Here is a 22117-nt window from a genome sequence, read left to right as displayed (position 1 = left end):
ACAAAAGTGAAATAACAGTTTTCAAAGACAAATATTCAACTTTTTTTTACTACTTTTAATACAAAAGATTACATAAATACAACAAATAACTTTATAAAAATTGAAATATATCATTCTACAGTTAAAGCTATTTACAAGGTCGAGTGCATCCGATTACAGCTTGTGGAAATGAAGACAGATGTTTGGGGCACTAAATGGTATCAAATTCATATTTTTCCTTAAGTAATTTTGCTCTTCCAAACATTCTTTTAACATCTGTGGTGTTTCCACTTTCGCGTGGCCAGTGCAATGCCAGCATCCTTTTTGTGCCAGGGGAAGAGATAAGTGAGAGCAATCGTGCCATCTGGCAGCACAGACCCCGTCAGCACATAAAGCTGTGACCGCGCCGGGCGCACAAGGGCGCTGGCACATCTGACATTAATCAGGAGCCACTGCTGCAGTAAATGCTGGGTGTCGTAGGGCAACAGAGGCCCCTGACGGATGAACTCCACTCGGCCCTCGATTTGAAATTCAGACTCGTCCCCAGGATGCCGAGAACGATGAATTCTGGCAGTCACAGCTGCTCAACAGGAAAAAAAGACCATTAAGGCATCTGCTGCTTTGATGTAAAACAGGAAAAGATCAACAGTCAAGACTTTTAAAACATACCAAAGTCGTGGCGACAAAATGCGCCTAAGACTGTTTTCACTGCAGGAGCATCTTCTACAGATGGACAGTTCTGGCAGGCAGGTTTAGGCACATCTGATTGATTAAAAATAAGATTTAGATAATAAGTAAATACCATGCAATTTTTGAGTGAAAATGTTGAAGAAAAAACATTTAAATAACAGGTTTGCAGCTTTTTACCTTTAGAATAGTGGTTGAGTTTTGCATAGGGAGTTAGACACATGTCTTCCTCATCAGGGAAGCGGTCACAGTCAAGAGCCTCAGGCCACAGATGTCCCTGACAAGCGAGCACTGGGGCACAGCTGTCTCTCACTGCCACACACAGGCTACGGCAGGGCTGGATAAAACTGAAGGGAAGAGACAGAACAATGTCTTCAAATGCCACACAACTGTGGAACTCATAAATGTTGTTTCTATTTTGCGAAGATTCAACTGTTTTTGGATGCAACTTACGCGTCAAGACAGACAGGGGCGATGATGGAGCAGAGAAAGGCCTGAGCTTGAGGGTGGCAGCCCGTCTGCAACAGCGGCCTCCAATCCTCCGAATGTGGCACCACCTCACCTTCCAAGTTACTGTGGCCCAAAAAGTTTGGCAGCCTCATCTCCGAGTACCCAACGCCCCGGCAGACCTTCATCTGGTTGGGGATGGCAACGCAGCGCGTGGACTGGCTGATGTCAAAGGCCAGTAGTGGCAAAACGGACGCCATGAAAACAACTGTGAAGAATGCAGCCATTCTGAAAGGTTCCCCTCAAGTCCAGACAGTCCAAAAAGTGAGGGCTGGAGCTTTCTCTGAATGTGACAAGTCTGCCGTCTTCCCTTTATATACTGCAAGGTCAGCCAGCCCCATCAGTCTGTAAGTCTGTTATCAACTACCTATCAAAAGACACAGAGACGATGTGTTTGGAGACAACGGCTTGTTTTGGGATGGCTGCAGACAGAGAGGGGGCAGTAAGCAGATGGAGGGTGTGTGGGTTGTTGGGGGGGGGCGAGCAGTCCCATCCCGGCTCTTACTGAATGAAGACCAGTGAAGCAGGCGCTCTCATGTGTTTGTATACATCAGACAAGTCCAACAGTCTAAAAACATAAAAAAGTTGGTAGATTTCAAATAAACGTGTGACTCAGGAGAAGTTTGGAGTTAACAATTTGTTATGAGTGTAAAGGTTAAAAAAAAAGATTTGATTATTTGTATTCTACTTGATCATTCATAAAAAAAATAACTTGATTTGGATGTGGATATGAATTAATTAAAATCCATTTTAAAACAAAAAAAGGGTGTTAAAAAAAAAGAAAACACACAAACAGCCAATCACGTTGACACAAAGGCAAATCAACTTGCAAAATACAATGTAGAAAAGCTACATGATAAAGTTAAACGCGTGTAAATGTCCTCTAAGCCTTTTTGGGCACATGTTCTTGTGGCATTTCTCTGATGATGGAGGACACGTTTCTAATGTTAGGTCTGGGGTGTGAGGGGCTGTAAGCTAGTGGAAAAGCACATAAACATGTTGATGGGAAAGGGGGTGGGCTCACTCTACTACTCTGCAAGCTAAAAACGTCCTAATCATAATCAAAAGACCACTGGAACACTTTTAACAGTAGAAAAAAGAGTGGGACTTTAAGCACAGTGATTGACAGTTTGCATTCATACATTAATGAACTCATGACTGTTTTTTCAAGGAACACAGACTAAAGCAGATCAATGCGTCGACTTTTCTAGGCCTAAATGTGGTAATCGTTTATTAAAAAGTCACTGATAAAGCAAAAACTGCTCTGTAAGATTTGTTTCGTTGTAGAGATTCAAAATTTTGTGATTAGATTTTACTTTTTCCACTTCAACAGGTATTATTTATATATATATTTATTTATGTTTTGTTGTTGTGGACAATTATTTTGGCTATAACTTTTATTGGCGGAACAATGCAGACTGATCAGCTGTAAAATGCACCCTGTCTGGAATTCAGTGAGAGCAGAGATGATAGTAGTGAAGTTTATTTCAAACATATCTGATAATTGTTATAAACATCAGACTGACGCACAGAAAATTAAAACATAAGATCAGATGTTGATTTTTTTTCCTCGGTTGAGGAAAAAGTGAATGAACTGCTATTTTGTGCCTCTAAAACTTAGAACAGTATTGAGCAGACATAAAACATTTTGTATTTTGGGGGAAATAACTTTTTGGTGGATTTGAACGGAGACAAAATACTTAACATTTAACTCAGAAAACGACTAAATCCCGTAAATTGTTCTTTTACTTTTAAGACTACATAATGTGGGAATAGAAATACATTTTACTGCCTTTCTTAGATGATGTCTGTCGCCAGATTTAGATGTGTATCTGTGGGCGTATCTTTCATAAACAAGTCCAGTCAGGGTCATTGCAGCTGCAGAGATGGCAAGAGAAAGCCCACCAATCGTCCCCTAATCCCCCACTTGTTTGGCCGTGAACTGCATCAATCTGCAATAAAAATGCAGCCAACCAACTTTTACAGCATGATTTGATGAGTGGAGGCTGGTTCCAGATAGACAAGAACGGGGGACTAACTGGGCAATTAGACACAGACCAATTTGGAGGAACAATAGGTCCACATATTTATCAGCCCCCCCCCACCTACTAGGGGCCCAGCAGGGGCCTGTTGTTGGGGCTAATGGCTGGCCTGTAGACAGTGTGTCTGTCTTGTTGATGCATTGTCTAGCTAATGAGAAGGCAATGGTGAAGTGAGCTGGTTGGGCACCTGTCTGTCAAGGACAAGCTCCCATCAAAATTGATCAGGTTTTTACATTTAGATCATTGCTGTAACTATTTAATGAATCAACTGGTGCAGGTTAATTCCTAGATGCCTTGACATCCAAATGACTGTTTCCCACTGACGTAAGGGGAAAGCTGGGAAAAGTTTTAGTAATCCTAAACCGAAGGGTGGATTCGAACATCCTTCTTTTACCATCAAAGGTCTGTATTGGCTCAGATATATCGTCAAAAGTTGCAATATTTTAAAGAAAATTCCTCATATCGGTTCTAAAAGCTACAAGTTTAAAAACAAAATGAACAAACTCTACAACTTTATAATAAAGTTACTAATAAAGTGTGTGTGTGTGTATATATAATATATATATATATATAATATATATATATCATCGTAATATGATAGCTAGTGTTTATGCACCTTATTTTACTTTTAAACCATTTAAACGTTTCTCTTTGTGGTCATCTTTGCTGCTCACACATCTTTAAGAGCAAAACAGAGTTTGAAAAGAGAAGGCGGGGGACTTGGGGCTGAACTGAGCTACCTTGACAGCAAAACAAACTCAGATAAAAGCCGTCTCCCCTTGTGCAGAGGAGACTCATTAAGTTTATACAGTGAACCGCTGTTTGTATCCCACACCCACTCCCCCTCTCCATCCTGCCAGGCTCCAGTAGGACTGACAGGCTCTGCACGGTGTCAATAGCACTCAATTGTAACATCCAGTCTCTGAGCCTGCCACACCAACAGGAGCAGACTACTAGCGCTTTATTATCTGCAGACCAATGATAACAGACCAAAGACAAGTGTTTTGTTTTTGACAGTTTGATTTAAAGGGGAATATAACCATTTAATTCCTGTTTAAAATGTAAAAAGAAGTTATATTTTTCAGCTATTTATCAATAATATTTGGCAGCTCTGACTCAAAGCAATTCAAAATTCAAAACAAAACAAATTGTGCAAGAATACAAATGTTTTATTTTCTCCCCAGAGAACCGTGTCTGCCTCTAGAAAAACAGGCATTTGTTAATTTTATACAAATGAAAAAAAAACCGTTGATAGCTTGACACCATGATTGATGTCCTCTTCCACTTAAAGACTCCTCTAGACTTCTTCAGATCTGCAATACAAAAAAAGAATAAAAAGATACCATTACAGTGAAACAAAATCTGAATACGATGTTTCCATCAGTTTCCCCCTTAATGTAATAAATGTTCTGCTGCAGAAGGAAGGAACAGTAGCTCATCTTTTTTGGGTTTTGCCCCCAGTTACTTTATGTCTGGTCTGCCATCTTTAAATGGTTTTCTAAATGCTGTGACAAAGACTTTAAACCAGGTCACACCTTCCCATGTTTGGATGTTCTACAGAGACTCAGCAATACACACCTGAGTTAAACAGCCTTACAGCTCGGAATGGTGGTCGCTTAAAAACCTGATTTAACTGGCCTGAAAAGCCACATTTTGAGCACTGTGTGGGGGAGACGTATCTGTCATACAGCTGGAACATCATTGTTTGGATAAAATGAACAAACGGCAAAGACGAGAGACAATATGGAGACCCTTCTCGGCGCAGTGCCATATCACCTCACCACCTAGACCTTACATTTTTGGTACATTATTACTGTCGATATAATATATTTGTATTTTTATGAAGAGTCACTTGCATGTTTTCTCGTTTTGTCTGGCAGTCGCTGTTGTGTTTTTGTTGTTTTTTTTGTCAAAATTTAAAACTCAATGAAAATAATATTTTTTAGAAAAAGTGAAATCAAATCTGAATATGAACTTTAATCTGTTTTAGTTTTAAGGAGCCAACTTGCATTAGTGTAATGCTAGAATCATGCCATCCGTTAAAAATGTTAACTATACAAGATATTACAAAATATGCATGGTATTTAATTGTCTACTTTTGCAGCTTTTACTGAGTGTTTCTACATAAAAAAGAAACATTTTGTGAACATGTATTTGTTCCCCCCTCACATGCAATTGGATTATCAACTTCCTCACAAACCGAATACAGACTGTGAGACTTGGCCCCCACCGCTCCTCCACCCGCACACTGAGCATCGGCGCCCCACAGGGCTGTGTGCTAAGCCCCCTGCTGTACTGCCTCTACACGCATGACTGCAGCCCAGCCCACAACAACAACTGCATCATCAAGTTTGCCGACGACACCACGGTGGTCGGACTCATCCCCGGGGGGATGAGTCTGCCTACAGAGAGGAGGTCCTGAAGCTGATAACCTGTTCCTCGGAGAACAACCTCACCATGAACACCAGCAAAACCAGGGAGATCATTGTCGACTTCAGGAAACATGGCGCGGACCCAACCCTCCTCCTTATTAACGGAGAGAACGTGGAGAGGGTCCACACCTTCAGGTTCCTCGGCATCACCATCTCTGCCGGCCTCTCCTGGACAGCCAATACCACAGCCAACGTCAAGAAGGCTCAGCAGCGTCTGCACTTCCTGAGGGTCCTCAGGAAGAACAACATCAGCACCAACCTGCTGCTGACCTTCTACCAGTCATCCATCCAGAGCCTGCTTACTTACTGCATAACAGTTTGGTTCGGCAGCTGCACGGCCGCGGATAAGAAGAGACTGCAGAGAGTCGTAGAGACGGCTCCGAAAATCATTGGGCGCCCTCTCCTCACCCTGATGGACATCTACTCCGCGCGCTGCATCACTAGGGCTCAAAACATTATCAAGGACAGTTCACACCCCAGCTCAGACCTGTTCGACCTGCTGCCCTCTGGGAGGCGCTACAGAGGCATCAGAAGCAAAACAACAAGACTCAAAAACAGCTTCTTTCCAAAGGCAATAACCATCCTCAAATCCAAAATGCACAGATAAAAATCCATATTCCTGTCTACTTACTCTGTCCACAGTGTCAACACTACCTCATTGCTACATCTTGCACTTCTGACATGTTTACACACGATTCTAGTACGCAATTTTGCACACTAATTTCGGCACTCTTCACTACAGTTTTATATTTGCACACTTGTATATACTGCTTGTTTGTGTGATATTGTATTACGATGTTCCTTCCTTGCTATTCTTGCACTGATGGCGATGCTTCAATCTCATTGTGCAACGGACAATGACAATAAAGCGAATCTATTTATCTATTTACAAACCTCACATTGGTGTCTCTTAGATAAAGAGGTGGGTCGCAGCCCAAATACGCCCCATTGGTGTAACAGTATTGCAGCAAAGCCCCAAAGCACGGATCCTAGAAAGAAATGATAAAACATAAAATACTAAATGAATAAACTGGAATTACTGGAAAACACAACAAAAACAGTTTTGTCACTCACTCTGATAAGCATGTGGGGGTTTCCAACAATCAAGAGGAGGGCTTTCGAACGAGTGACGGCCACGTTGAACCGCTTCGGGTTTGAGAGAAAGCCGAGCAAACTTTGCAAATCGTTGCTCTGCACTGATTCATTGGAGCGTACCTATTTCATAATATAATGAACCAATTAGCCCAGGAAGCAGTGAATAGTAGGGCAGAGTCGCATCACCTGACTGCACAAATACACATGTATAAAGTGCATAAAACTTGCTTTGACTTTTGAGCATCAAAAAGCAAAAATCCCCATGACTAAAGCTGGAGATCAGTTTATGTTTAAAAAGTATTTTACCCATTTGATAGAGCATCAGAATCTCCCTATTAAACAAATGCAATAAATGACATTTAATATTATATTCAACAGTGCATCAACAAGTTTCTTTCGTTGGTATGAAACTTTAAAAAAAAGAACAGTGAAAGTTAATTTGCTTATATAATGATGCTCTGATATTTTCGAAAACATGTTAGAACCCAAAAGAGGGGAAAAAATGAAAAAGTGAAAAACAAAAACAATCAGACCCAAAAATCTGATAAAGGGGGACAACAAATCCCACTGACACTATGGCTCCATCAAGCTTATTTCTTCTGCAAAATCCTCAGTTAACAGGGATTTATTATGATCATTTCTTTAAGAATTCTGTTACCAAATGTTTGGTTTTTGCGCACCGTTGACAAGATGATGACCAGATATTCTTGGCCCTGGAACTCCTCCACCGAACCCACTTTGATATCTTGCAAACCCACCTTACCCAGCAGCACCCTGATCTTCTCACACTGCAGAGCAAATAAACCACCAAAACTCACTTGTTTAAATGTAGATTTGGTTCAACTATTTGAACTGTACTTTAAACAATCTGTCTTTTGATTTTTTTTTTCATTGAACACAGGTCAAATTCTTACTTGTTTCCTGTAGGGAGCAATGATTCCAATGTCAGCAGCATTCACAGGTTTGTAGAGCTTCTTTGCCAGCTGGCAGCAGTACATCATGACCTGCACAGCCTCCACAGGGTTAAACCAGGACGGGTTGCTGCCTTCTCGCATTTCTGTTCCCTAAAGCAAAAGAAAACAAGCTCGTCTCAAAGCCGAGTAGCCCAAAAACGAAAAATACATTTAAAATGACATCATTGCAAAATTGCAAACAACTTCTATAAAATGCTTGCACAAGACGTTATGGTGGGGAGACTAAACTGAACTGAACCACACAACATGCAAACCAGCTGCGACAATAAGTGCAATGAACAATTAACAACCACAATAAGTGACAAACATGACAATAATGAAAAGTTTATCAAAAATATATAACCACAGTATCAAGAAGACTTGTGTGAAAAGTAAACAAAAAACAAGTTCTATGGGCTCTTTGTGTTCTTACCCTCACACCATGAAAGAGGAGTGGGAAGCCTTTTTTGGGGAGGCTGTTCCACTCAGACAGGGAGTCCACAACACTTCTAGGAGCTTGGAAAGACAGTTCGCCGTGGTAGAAAAGCTTAGAGGGCAGTGAGAGCAGCACCTCATGAGAACGGTAGTTGTATATCAGCTTGGTCACCTGTAGGAAAAAAGTGCCGTGATCAACCATTTTTACCACTCATTCTTAAACTAAACTATATGAAACTATCAAATAAATAACAGGATATTAGCTTTGTGGATAAATGATATGGGATATCATGTGCTTCACATAAAGAGCAACGAACACCATGACCACAAATGTATGTAAACACTAAAGTTCCAAACAGGAAGAAACCATTAACCAGTTTGGGGTCATAACCAGAGTCCTGTCTGGAGTACAACGGATTAGTCATCAGCCTCTCCAACAAAGACACTCCCAGGCCAAAGACTGAAGCAACCTCCGACTTCACCACTGGACCCAACTGGCATGGATCTCCAGCGAGCACGATCTGGGAGGGCATAAACAAATGAAATGAGCAACATCATATTTCCTGAAAATAAAAGAAGATTTAAAGCATGGTACAAATCTTCACAAATTAGCTTAAAGGAAGTGCGTCTGTGCTGACCTGTCCGTCCTTCTCAGAGATGAGGCTGATGGGAATCATAGACTCTGGCTCAGTGGCTTGGCCGGCTTCATCCAGAAACAAATGGGAAAACTGTCCAACACTAAAACCAAATCCATCAATAGTTAACAAAACTTTCAATACAAAGCATATCGGGTAAATCTGTTTTCCTACATTGGTCCAGCACTTACCGTATTCCTATGTTGTGGAACATCCCGGCACTGGAGCATGTGCTGACCACAATCCTGTGAAAAGCCGCATGACGGATGTCTTCTCCGGCCTTCGCATAAGGCCGCAGTACTTCTGGAAGAGACTGAAGAGAATCAAGCACGTTAATCGCATACGATAATTTGGGAAAGAGTGGAAAAAGATGAAAGTCGTGCATATTCTCACAATAGTCTGGCACTATAATCCCCTTAAAGATAAAACATTATTATTATTATAATGGCATAAAAAAAACCTAATGTTTAAAAATGGGATAACATTTATTGGTTTAACAATTACAACTTTTATTTTTACTTCTCAGGGTACCTCACTGGTGCAGGCCACATCATGTCATTTAAAGAGGGTTTAATAGTTTCTCAGAGGGACTCACTACCTCATTATCCCTAGAAAATGCATTGACGCGAGCAAGACTTCCATTCTCCAAGAAGCCACTGTAATGTAGGCGAGTACAGATGAGGTCAGCTGCACTGTTGGATGGAGTGCAGACAAGAATCCGACTGTTTGGGAGAAAATGGTAGACCTAGAGATGAAAAAACTTAATAAGACATCGTCATGACAGTCAACCTGATTGATAAAGCGCTAACGCAACTAATGAATCATTACAATTTTGTATCATTTTTTTACGCCAAAAATTATCCCATGAGCTTTAATTAAACATAGAATATAAAAGATCAATAAATATATTCACGTTTAAAAGGTAATGGCAGATTGTGATTTTATTAAACCCAAGAAGGTGATCTATTTCTACTTCAACAGCTGTGTTGAGAAGCGTCTGCACCTGCAGTATGACCTCTATGAGGGTGATGGTCTTTCCGGTTCCCGGAGGACCAAAGAGGACATAAGGAATGGGCCGACACTCTCCTGCCAGGATCCTCTTCACTGCCTCCCTCTGAGCGGGGTTAAGGACCGGGTTGAAAAAATGCCCACTGACTGGGATGGCACGCATGGATACTGCCCCATCTAGGAGAATTCCCAGAGTTTATATCAGTTCAGTCAAACAATCGATTTCAATCGAATTCAAAAGTCTGAGTAGAAAACTAAATACCAGTGCTTTCAATTTGTGGAGCCTTGGACTTGTTTTCAGCTGAAGCAGTTGATGCTTTTCCATCTTGAGTGGGTGCGCTCTAATGTTAAAATACATTTACAAATAAACTAATCAATTAGGTAATGTCTTCATAAATGTTACGTTAAATTACCTCTGCATTTTTTATCGCTTTGATTTGGTCTACATCTTTTAGCCATTGTCCATTCCACTGAGGAGTCTGTAGAGTCACTCTGGAGGGGAAGAGAACTGAACAGCCAAATAAAAAGGAGAAGTTCAATTTACAACATGAAGTGTCACAAAACCAAAAGTTACAAATGTTTGATTCTGAATAACAGATGTAAATATGGTTCAATTTTTGTTGCTAAAATATATGTAGGCAAAGAAATGGATCTACAATAAAACATGTTTTTGTCACAAAAGGTCGTCTTTTCTGGAGTTTAAAAAAAAAAGACTTACCACCATCTAGTGTTCATTTTGAGGCAGTAACAACCAAAACATCACTTACTGACCCATTCCAATGAAAATCATGGGAATGTTGTGACATGTTCTTGTAGCATTTTTCTCAAGATGGAGAATACATATAGAGAATTTAAGATTAAACTGGGTTTCTGAGTGTTTCTTTATTCAAAGTGTGATGGACCAGGAGCAGATTAAATAAACTGCCGTTTGAAAAAGCTCTCAGTGTAATGCAGCAACTGAAATGGGTGGGCCAAGAATCTCCCTGCTCTGCTCCATTCTGATGCATCCACTTGCAGACAAATAGAGCCATCTGGTTCCAAACTGTACGCCTGGATAGCTCCGAGATTGCTCGCCATTTTTGTTGCACAGCTAATGTTAGGTCGGGATTGCGTAAGCTAGCAGGAGAGGGTGTAAAAGGAATGATAGGATATCTATCAGCAGAGGCTTACTTCCACAACAACTGTCTCATCCACAACTCAAAGGTAAATTTCTGATGAATTACTGCTGCTCTGCAGAAACTGTCGTAGAAATTGACGCAGGATTTTTGATTTTGCCTAAAACGGCATAATCATAAATAAAAGACCACTGGGAACACTTATACAATACATCAAAAGATGATCAGAGGGACTTTAAAATTTGTTCAGTTTAAAGTTGCTCTTTAGAATATGTTCTGTTAACATGTTATCCCAGCTTTTCTTTTCTAAAAAGACAACATACTGAAGTTACGCAAGAAACTTACCATCTCTAAAGTGTTTCGTTTGCTCAAGTGCATGGTGACATCGCCGCATGGGCAGCCTAACATCAAAACAAAAGAAAAATGAGCTTCTAATTCTGATAAATTACAATTGTAACTGTATCTTCTCTAAGAAATCATCATTTCAATTCAAAACGATAGCAAACTTCTGCTGTTTTCCCCACCTGTTGAGACAGAACTCAACATCAAGCGGCTCACCCAAGTAACTCCGCTGAAAGTCTGTGTTTACTCTCAGACTCACTTCCTCCTCATCAATCTGAGTAGAAGTAACACTAATAAATTAAAAGGATCGTATTAAACAAATGTGAACATTTCTGATATACACAAGATCTCTGCATACCTCAGTGACATAACTAGTGTATTCAATTACAACTCCGTTTGTCTGTGGTTTCTTCAGTGTAATTTTGTCGCCTGTGGAGAAAGCTGGTCAAAGCTCTTGATTTATCATGAACGCTCACACAACACAGGAATGAATTATAACCTATATTGAGATGAGGTCGTCCCTCAGACAAGCCGAGGACCTCGAGGTGCAGGTGGACGGCTCCTTTCCTGAGAAGTGCTCCGACGATGGAGAACTCTTTCATTTCTTTTTCTGCATGAAGCTCCTCCAGCCAAAGCAGGGTGGAGAATCGGGATTGCATGTTGGAAGGTGACAGCACCTGAGCAATTTAAAAGAAAAAAAAAAATCAGAAAACAAAATAAATAAAAAATGCTTCTTGTATTACCGATAAGTCAAGTATGGGTGTTGATCATAACCCTTTTTTCCAATTAAATCATAGAGGTCAGTGCTGGTTCACCATTGGAGGCTGAACATGTTTGAAAGAAATCCCACTATTTTTATCCTTCCTTAATTTTTTTTTTTTTTTTACTTTTTATTTTTGCCTTGTCATCAGAACAAATAAACAACAATCCCCTGAGATACATTTGACCACAAATCCACATCCAGTAAGGTGTACATTATGAGACAAGTAGTTCAGTTAAACAGATACTTATACAACCATGAATAAAGGTACACATTACAGTTACAAATACAGTTTAACAGTGTGCCATCTAGGTTAGAAGACATCAGTGTTTAGTCGTAGGGACGCTGTCATTTTTTCCACCACATAAATATATTGATTCTTTGTTTCCATTCTGTTAAAGATGGTGATTCTACCTTTTTCCAATTTCCTGTTATGGTTATTTTTGCTGCCAATAATAAAATGCGTGCTATATATATCTGATCAGAACCAAGATCCCCTGAGAATACACCCAGCAAACACGACATGGCGCTCAAAGGAATGTTTTGTTCTAACATTGTTTCAATCTCCCTCTTAATATATTTCCAAAAAGTCACTAATAACGGGGCAGTCAAAAAAAATATGTGTATGATCCCCAATTTTTCCGCATTGCCTCCAACATATGGCTGTAGTTGAACCCCTAATAAACTTAGAGATCGACATCCTTCCTTAAATTTAAAAGGATAATGATTACAAAGAGATAATTAGGGATAAGTAGCTAAACAATAATCAGATTTCTCCTAAGTAGTACTAGTTGGGTCAGAAAAGTGGGACTTTTCCATTACAGCTGTGTTGCTTTGGTGTTTATAAATGTCCTATTGATCCACCGCGTCTTAAAATATCGACTGCCTTTGAACTGGTTTGTGATTAAATGTATGCGACACACGGAACAGCTCATTAGCATAGCATCATAGCATCAGTGTCACAGATATCTCTAAATCAACACTTTTTATTAAACCTTCTGTAGCTGCTGTTCTTCCAGCAGGTTTATCCTCAAATTTTGTCTGGATCCTTTTTAAAATTGTCAAATATCCCGCTGCTTCGTCAGCCAAATGCTGCATGCAGGTGAATTACAGGAGGTAATGGGTGGGTGGGGGTCTTTTCTTTTAGAAGAGGATCCATAGTCAAGAGAAAAGAAACCCTTATTTTCCTCATAACTTCAAAAACATAAAATATCCTGCAGCTCAAATTAACGTCCAACTAATGTGTGTAACAGACATTTGAAACAATTTAAATCATTTTTCCTTGTGATCCTTTATGAAATTTTGTGCCGAACTGCTTGATTAATCACGGCAACTTTAATAAACCATTTAATAATCAGAGAAACCAAAATGCTGCCAAAGTATTTTCTATGTTCACCTCCTTGCAGTTTGTAATTATGGAGTGGAAAATCTGCACTTTGGGGTCTCTTGCATTTTTTGATGTGAAAGAAGAAATAGGGCAAGTTCTGATGTTAGACAGTTCAGAAAAATGTTTTAGTTTTTGTCTTTTTCTAGCCAGACACTTGTTTGTGAAATGGGTTTGAAGAAGTCCATGTTAGAAATGAGAATTATGCTGCAAAACTTGAAATGAAGCAAAGTAGCCTAAGCTCACCTCTCCAAGGCAGGGCTTAATCACCAAGACGTCACCAGACCGCTCCACACAGTCCCTTAGAGCCTGAGGAACTGGGTAGGCTGGTGTGAAATTCGGCAGCCGGCGTTTACTAAACCTGAAAAGCAGTAAGAATTTATCTGGTCTTATGTACATTTTTAAAAAGATATAACTACATTAAAAACCCTATGATACAATAAAGTGCTTGCTTGTTTATCTAAAAATAACCCGCAAAAGGTGAAAAAGTTAGATTACAGATGTTTAAATCTGTAAAAGCCTTCATTTCTCACAAAACTTTTCTCTGTAAGACAAGAACATTTTCACAGTTTTGTCTCTTGTATATCCAAGGTCGAACCCTCAGATTTTTTAAACTGAACTGAATAGGAGACACAGAATCACAGTGGAGATTGATCGAGTCTCCAGCCAATCAGGTCGCAGTTCACAGTTTGCTATGTAATAAAGGAAAAAAAATAAATAAACTGGCAAAATAGCGCTGAAAAAAATCTGGGAAACAGCAAAAAGTGATCGACGATAAAATGAGGAATCAATGTTTTTGTATCTTGGCTTATACATTTAAAACTTAATGCTTACATAACATAAAATACAGTATACGTAGTAATTATTGATGTGAAGGTTGAGGATACCTCTGTGTATCCCTTGGAGCGGACACTGTGATTACTTGATAGGCTGTTGGTTCTTGCAGTCTTTTATCGCTGAAAACAAAAGGCCCACGGGGCTTCAGCAGGTTTTCATCCTCACTGCAAACTCTAACTTCCAGGCGCCTCCCAATGGTGAAAGAGGAGAATCTCAACAGGAGGAGCTCAGCACAACTTCCCAGGCTTCTACAGAATATCAAACATAGAAAATACAAACTTCAAAGCTCTTGTACAAGTGAATTGACTCACATCTAACAGTTTAACAGTTTTTTTTTCCGCATTTGAAGAGATAAAATATTTTGCAAGTGAACATGTCAATGGCAAGAAGTTTTACCAAAAACCAACAAAATGTAAGATTTGGTCTCTTAAAGCTCCCAGTATAAAAAAGCCCATATAACTTACTTTGCTTGGCAGTTTATTATGATCGACACTCTTTCTCCAGGCAGGATCTCCATATTGAAGTCTTGTCCTCTTTCTACACCGGGGTGGATTTTGTCTTTTGCATCAAGTTCTTCTTCTGCCTCTTTCATGTTTCCATCGCTATGCTTCCCTAGAGACTCGGAACTTTCTTCTTGCACAGGTCGCGGCCTCTGGGACTCTGCGGTGGATTTACTGACCGCACCCAACATGAACTGTTCCTCAGAGTCCCAGCCAGCAAAGCCACAACACTTCAACGTATGGTTCTCAGAGCCTAAATTTCTATTAAAAACAGAAGAAATAGGATCATAAAGTGCAATATATTCTCAAAGAAGGTCACAAAACCGCAAACAGAGGTGAAGCCAAGTGCTTACTGTATCCAGAATACCAGAGCCCCTTTTTCCCCCAACATTAAGCCCCCAAACTGGCCATAGTCAGAAATGTCCAGTCCTTCTATGTTTTGTAATACTCCTTGGAGTTCACCATCAACGACGGGAGACATGGAACCATTTTCACTTCAATTGAAAAACAGGAAGAAAAAAGGTTTGTTAAATATATAGACATTTAAATTGAGTACTTATTAGGCACAAGTAAACAGTCATAAATACCTCTGAGAGCACGGTGCCATGCACAGAGCCCTCCAGCAATAGAGGGACTGACTGCTCTCCACCATTACCAAGTTCACCAGGTCTCCTGGCCGAGGCTGGTAGAAAGCAGGCATCAACAGAGAGTCCAAGGTGAAAAAAACACTGTCCTCCACCACTCCTTTGTTACCAAACATGCTGGTAACGCGCACCTACACGGGAAGAATTAAAGAGAAAAAGAAAAAAAGTCATGTGAGAAAATTTTAACAGATGTTTAAAATATTCAACAACATAAGCCTTTATTTAAAATGAGTGAAAATTGTGCATACACTGTCAAAATAGTTTTATTACACCATTTACACCTGATCTTCATAGTTTTAGTGACTTTGCCCCCCTTTACAGCAGCAGACAGCGCTCCCCCCCAGCTTAGGAAAACTGTTCACGTTGGGGCATCGGGGGCAAAGGGAACCAAGCGTTGAGCTAGCCAAACTCAACGTATCGAGCATTTAGGCGCTTTAAAACTAATCATGAGATGAAGAATTTGGTTCAAAAGAAACATTTTCCTAAACCCAATTTCCCGTTTGGTTTTCACAAAAAGGTCACGCATGAAAAATATTGGTGAAAACAATACTTTGTGTGGGAGAAGTTACCAACAATTCTATTCAAATGTTTTAAACAAAAGTTTTCTGGAATTCTTGTTAATTTATTTATTTTCTTTAACTTTAGGATTGTATTTTTTTTTCCTTTTAATAAAAAAAAGAATGTATAGAAAATGTGCCCTTTTGCAGGGTTTAAACAAATCTTTCTAGAAGGCTTTCCTTTTTGTGAACTTGCTGCATTGTTCTTCAGCTCCACATAAAAAGGTTTGTCAAAGTATTATTCATACTGACTTTTCCATATCACATTTTTTTACTGCCGTTATGCTTAACATCTACAGTGTTCTTTAGAAGTTCTGTATCATGAACAGTTTTTTGAGTTATGACACAAAAATAAAATAAAAATAGAGGCATTAGAACAAGGCCTTATTTTCCTATATACCCATCAAATAAAACAATAAGCCAGGCTTTTTATTTTCCCTTTTTCCAAAACAGCGGTAGTTACTTGATCTAGGCGGCTGTAGCGTAAAGGGGCCACAGAATGTGCCTGCGTGGTCCATTTTGTGGGATTGACGAAATACTTGACTTGGACCCAGTCTCCTTTCATTGGAATATAACCTACAAGAGAAAAATGTAAATGTACCACATCTAAAATGCTTTAAGTTTCCAAACCACAACATCCACCAGTCAGGAACCACAATGTCATCCTGTCTTCTCAAGCCTCAAACCACAAAAATATTGAAACCACCTGCCTGTCCACTGACAGGTAAGTTATCATTAAATGTATTCTCTTGATAATCCTAAAACAAACGTCTGTAGGGACAAAAGTGTCCGTTAAAGAAATAAAGGTTGGGTTGCCAGGTCTGAGTGGGTAAATAAAAATGTGTTATTTCAGGCCAAGTTTGGTTTTAAAAGTGTGCAGATTGTCAGTACCGTCAGACAGACTGTGTTGCGAGAAGTAAGTGGACTCATTAACGTAACCAAAGTCTCCATCAAATGATGTAACGGTTCCAATGAGCGGTTGTAGTTGCATTGTGTCGGCCTCTGAGCAGCCTCTTCCATCATCCTCCCAGCCATCTACACACTTCTCCACCTGAAAGACAAGACAAGTGACAGACATCCTAATTCTGACATTTCATTCATAATCTTATAAATGCTCTACTTTGATTAGTTTTTAAAAAGCAAGTTGTGTGAAAAGTACAAGTATTAGGGCCACCATGAAAGGAAAAAAAAGCAAATATGTGGGAAAAAAAAGTTTTATGAAATTTGCATGAAAATCAAGTTGTCCAATTATTAGAAGAAAAAAAACTTATAAAATAGTAAATTTATTATTTAAAAAGTTGCAATTTTACAAGGAAAAGTCTTTTTTTTAATGAAGTGGTCATTTGATAAAAATAAAATTGCAAATTTACAAAAAAGTAAAGCAGATTCAGCGAAGCAGTGCGACGTCCATCCGATTCCTTGAATTGTCTGCAACATCAATTGAACAAGTAATGTTCAATTATCTGTGTTAATACATTTTAAAAGCTAAAAAACGCCTTTTTCATAGTAAAATGATGACTTTTGAAGCATACATTTACAGCTTTATTCTTGTAAAAAGCTGAATATGATATATGATGAAATAGGAATGAGGACGTTCTTCTCCTGATTTTACGACTTTATTCTTGCAAAACTTTCTCTTTTTTCTCAATACTTTATTCTCTCTATATCTACATTTATTTATTTTAAGGGTGAGCCAAAAAGAGTTGTAAAAGCATATATTACATTATTCTCATATACTTATTTTTCTTTTATTTTTGCCCTAATACTTCGTAAAAAAAAAAAAAGAAAGAGTTTTTTAATCATACAATTTTGAGTTTCATCAATCGTTGAATTATTATTATTTTCTTTCATAATTGTACATGTTTTTCTCCTAATTTCATGACTTCATTCTGGCCAAATATTTAATAAAAAATTGAGGTAAATAAATATTCCATCAGAATTAGACGATTATGTACAGTGCAGCTCCAGTGACATTTCTAAACAGAATCCAATTAGATAAAGTTGCAGGTGAAATGCAACGCACTCATCTACATAAGTTGCCACTGAAACAGAGAAAAGTGTTCTCACCCTTACAGCTTTCCACCCCTCTTCAGCACCACATCGTATGGCTATGCAGTTTACAAGATCTCCTTCTTTAAGTGGGACTCCACCCAACACCTCTTTACTTGTAAAGTAGATGGTGTCGTCTATCATCCCATGGTCCAAACTCAGCTGCGTTACCACGTTGCCCTGCAGGTGGCGTATGTCTCCTGCGTCTGACAAACACGAACCAAACCAAAAAGTACCATCGAATCATGTGTTTTTATGGGAGACAGCAGATGGATTCGTTTACTATTTGACAGAGTTTTGGTGTTTACCTGGGCCATCGGCGAAAATGCTCTCACCATCCACATCAACTGCTCTCCACAGCGGAGACAAAAGTTTGGACACCATGAACCGTACCGCTGTTAGCATGCTTACGGCTGGGTTGTTAGCTAGTTCCACAAAAACAGAACAAAGCGACTCAATATAAATCAGGTTGACTTCACATAATTACACAAGCAGGCTGTGTTCTGTTTGTTCACTTCTACAATGTCAAAATATGTCACGCACGTACGTAACTTTTTAAAGGCAATTAAAAACATAGCTAATTTACTAAATGTTACTGAACTACGGTATTTCCAAACAAAAAGCAAACTTTTAAAAAGTCCATATTTTTTAGGGACGTAACACAAAATATATGGATGTATTTACCGTTTTTCGGGGGCAAACTTGGTGTCGAGAGCTCATTAACGCTTGACGCCAGGTGCTGTGTTAGTGCGCATGACAGCGTCTCCATCAAGGCGGTGTTCTCAGAAAAGAATAGGGCGCGAATCTCAAAGCGGTGTTGTAACAAATTTTGTGACCTCAATCAGGTGCTGCGTTAGTGCGCATGACAGCGTCTCCATCAAGGTGGTGTTCTCAGGAAAAAAAATAGGGCGCGAATCTCAAAGAGGTGTTACGAAAAATGTTGTGACCGATGAGCTATATCGATATAGCGATATATGGTTGTGACCTCAATCAGGTCCTATGTTAGTGCGCATGCGCATGCCAATCATCTATCATGATGGTTTTCTTAAATAGAAACAAATAGTGCGATCCCGCCGAGTTGTTGTGACATATTTTGTAACTTCAATTTTGTTTAAATGTGTAAATATTTGGAGATTTTGATATTCTAAGTTAGGAGCTATCTCTTATTTAAAATACTGTAAATTGCAAAACTGCAACTGCAAATTCTATTTTCTGTTGAATTCTGAAAGATAATTGAAGCAGTTTGTGAACCAAGAAATTGGGCAAATTAGTTCCTTTTTTTTAAATTGTAGCTTCTTATCTGACAATATTTCAAATAACATGTATGTTTGCCTGTCAGTTTTTTTAGATCTGGCACAAATAGATGTCTTATTTCACTTTTTTATCCTCTTTTCTTGAAGCAACTTGAAAACAAACAGAAATATTAAATGTCTATCTATCAACGTTTCAGATTTTTGAAATTACATACATTTTACCAGATCTTTCAACTTATTTTGCTCATTCTTTTTATCAACTGCCCTTTTGCTCTAGAGTTGTGGTTTAAGATCTTTTTGTTTTTTATAACAAAATTCTATTTTATACATTTTTGTGGCTTTTATCATTGTTTTAATGCTGCTTTTCAGTTGTTTACAAAAAGGAGCTATTTAAGCTAAAGTTACAAAAACAAATTAGGCTTATAGGCAATTTTTTATATTAAGCCAGGGGAGCAACAAGAGTCCTATGAGCCACAATCAAAAGATCCAAACTATGCTCAGACTTTTTTTTTGATAAAGAAAAAAAAACAAAGAAAATGTTATGTGGGGGAAATGTGTTTTACTTAAATAATTGGTCAAACTCATATATAAAAAAGGTGGTGAAATAGGCAAAAACAGAACAACAGACTAGACAGAAATATTTATGATGCGTTGAAGTTCCCTTTTTAAAGTTCTCTTTGTTGGGTCAAAAATGATAAAACATAGCAATTGAGGAAGCAAACAGGTGCCATTACTATATTAAAACACTTCTCAAATATATTTTGAATTGCAGATTAGTTAAAACACTGACACAAGTAGACATTTTTATATTTTTATTTGTTTTACATGCGTTGAGTTTTCTTGTTTTACAATTTGGTATTGTTGCACAGTGGCGCAGTGGTTAGCGCTCTTGCCTCACAGCAAGAAGGCCCCCGGCCCCCAACATCAATGGGGGACCTTTCTGTGTGGGTTCTCTCCGGGATCTCTGGCTTCCTCCCACCGTCCAAAAACATGCTTTATAGGTTAATTGGTTAACCTAAATTGTCCCTAGGTGTGAGAGTGAATGGGTGTGTGATTGAGGACATTCTACCCTGTGACAGACTGGCGACCTGTCCAGGGTGACCCCCTGCCTTTGCCCACAAGTGGCCGGGATAGGCTCCAGCAGCCCTTTGACCCTGAAAGGGACAAAACGGAATAGAAAATGAATGAATGAATGAATGAATATTACTGCACTTTGAAGTACGAAGTACTTTCACCACAAGGTGGCAGTATTGTCACACTCGGCAAACATGGCAGCCTCAGTCTCAACGAGAGTGCAAATGAGGCCAAGGGAGGAAACAGTCCAGATATTCATCTCAGTCAGTTGCTATAAATGGACACGCAAGTGTAATAGCTCTTTGACCTGAAATACCATGCAAAAGTATGTCAGTTTGTGCAAGAACGAAAAAAAAAAAACACATAACTTGTTTGATCTTGTTCAACGTCTGATCTGAGTGCAAACTTGTTTCCTCTAATTAGCAGCCACATCACAGTGGAAAACTGCAGCATGGGTCAAAGTAGAGTGGTCTGGTTGTTGAAAACAACATAGATCAGTATATTACATGGGATAGTCAAGATAGTGAAGTGAATTGAGTATTTTCTTACAATTGCTTTGTCAGTTTCTTTTCTCCACCCTTGCATACATTTTTCTGATTGATTGCCTTAATAAAGAGCAGAGGGAGGATGATGCTTGTCCCCACATATACTCACCTCTTCTGCATTTAGCTTTGTTCAAATAATGGTCAAGTGAATTTTTAAATCTGAAATCATCCTGTCAAAGATCTAGCTCAGATTAAAAAAAAAAGTTTTTAAACAAGGTATCACTTTAGACCATGTACTGATGGTTAATTCATTTTTTTCCTTGGAGGAAACTACATTTGTAGAAACATTATCTCCCTCTCCTTCAGTTTTGGAATTTATTAAATATCAAAAGTTATTTTGAGGTTTCTTTTTAATATTATATATTCAAAATGAATAGCATGTGATGTTGAGATCCAGACTGAGTTAAAAATAAACCAATGTTTTCCAATTTTATCGGAATCTAAAAACAGGGGTCACATAAATCATTTACAGGATATGTGTGATGTCTACTTCCAAACTTGTCACGTGCCTTCATCTTATTTAATTTCCCGTCATCCGATGTTACTACCTGCATGTTGGGGCTTTCATCTCAATCATCCCAATCTGAACTAGCTAAGGTAATTCCTTTTTGGTGAACCAATAAACTCCACATTCCTTATTTCACTATGTTTCGCAGAGGTTTGAACAAGCCAAGTGCAGGTATGCTGCCCCTCATTATGTGCAAGTACAGAGATGCCGACTCATAAAGGTTATTGTTAAGATTATAGCTTAGTTCACCTTTTTCAGTGCCATAAAAACTGCATCATAATGGTTAGCTTAAGAGGGGAAGCAAGAAAGGAAAAAAGGACAATACATTTATGTACCATATGGATTTTTGTCTTTTAATTTCTGACCGGATTCAAGGGCTGAATATATCTGAAGTTCAATGAGCTGCAATTACCGGCCACTTTAGTAGGCACACCTATCCAACTGCTCGTTAACACACATTTCTAATCAGCCAATCACATGGCAGCAACTCAGTGGATTTAGGCATGCAGACATGGTCAAGACAATCTGCTGCATTTCAAAGCAAGCATCAAAATGAGGAAGAAAGGTGATTGACGTGAACTTGTATGTGGCATGGTTGTTGGTGCCAGATGGGCTGGTCTAAGGATTTAAGTAACTGCTGATCTAGTGGGATTTTCACCCACAACAATCTCTAGGGTTTACAGAAAACGGTCCTGAAAAGAGAAAATATCCAGTGAGCAGCAGTTCTGTGGATAGAAATACTTTGATGATATCAAAAGAGAATGGCCAAACTGGTT

At 39.0% G+C, this 22117-nt stretch overlaps 2 protein-coding genes across 3 annotated transcripts; both read right to left on the bottom strand.

The window, feature by feature from the left end:
- Positions 1–40: 40 nt before the first annotated feature.
- On the bottom strand, positions 41–1849 carry LOC101157691 (secreted frizzled-related protein 5). Its single transcript, XM_004069508.4, has 4 exons — positions 1120–1849; positions 847–1013; positions 649–741; positions 41–559 (listed from the first exon to the last, which is right to left on the bottom strand). Exons 1-4 carry the CDS (start codon positions 1398–1400, stop codon positions 249–251), a joined length of 852 nt encoding a protein of 283 aa, XP_004069556.1. The 5' UTR covers positions 1401–1849; the 3' UTR covers positions 41–248.
- A 2513-nt stretch (positions 1850–4362) lies between these two features.
- mov10l1 (Mov10 RISC complex RNA helicase like 1) lies at positions 4363–18932 on the bottom strand. Of its 2 annotated transcripts, none has more exons than XM_004069901.4 (27): positions 18646–18932; positions 18270–18386; positions 17980–18167; positions 16804–16963; positions 16376–16488; positions 15299–15486; positions 15065–15205; positions 14676–14972; positions 14262–14459; positions 13621–13735; positions 11730–11907; positions 11589–11659; positions 11413–11504; positions 11234–11289; positions 10187–10281; positions 10036–10114; positions 9769–9950; positions 9364–9510; positions 8957–9078; positions 8769–8868; positions 8505–8651; positions 8129–8302; positions 7657–7806; positions 7423–7530; positions 6722–6862; positions 6542–6636; positions 4363–4528 (listed from the first exon to the last, which is right to left on the bottom strand). In XM_004069901.4, the coding sequence occupies exons 1-27, from the start codon at positions 18728–18730 to the stop codon at positions 4513–4515; spliced, it is 3555 nt and encodes a 1184-aa protein (XP_004069949.1). In that variant the 5' UTR covers positions 18731–18932; the 3' UTR covers positions 4363–4512. The 2 variants fall into 2 exon arrangements, with proteins under 2 accessions (XP_004069949.1, XP_020559521.1); XM_020703862.2 differs by having other exon boundaries at positions 6547–6636.
- Between the last annotated feature and the right edge of the window lie 3185 nt (positions 18933–22117).

The sequence above is a fragment of the Oryzias latipes genome, chromosome 6 (assembly GCF_002234675.1).
Source record: "Oryzias latipes chromosome 6, ASM223467v1".
Lineage (NCBI taxonomy): Eukaryota > Metazoa > Chordata > Actinopteri > Beloniformes > Adrianichthyidae > Oryzias > Oryzias latipes.
The sequence above is the reverse complement of the archived record's forward strand: the minus strand, read 5'-3'. Positions and strand labels throughout refer to the sequence as shown.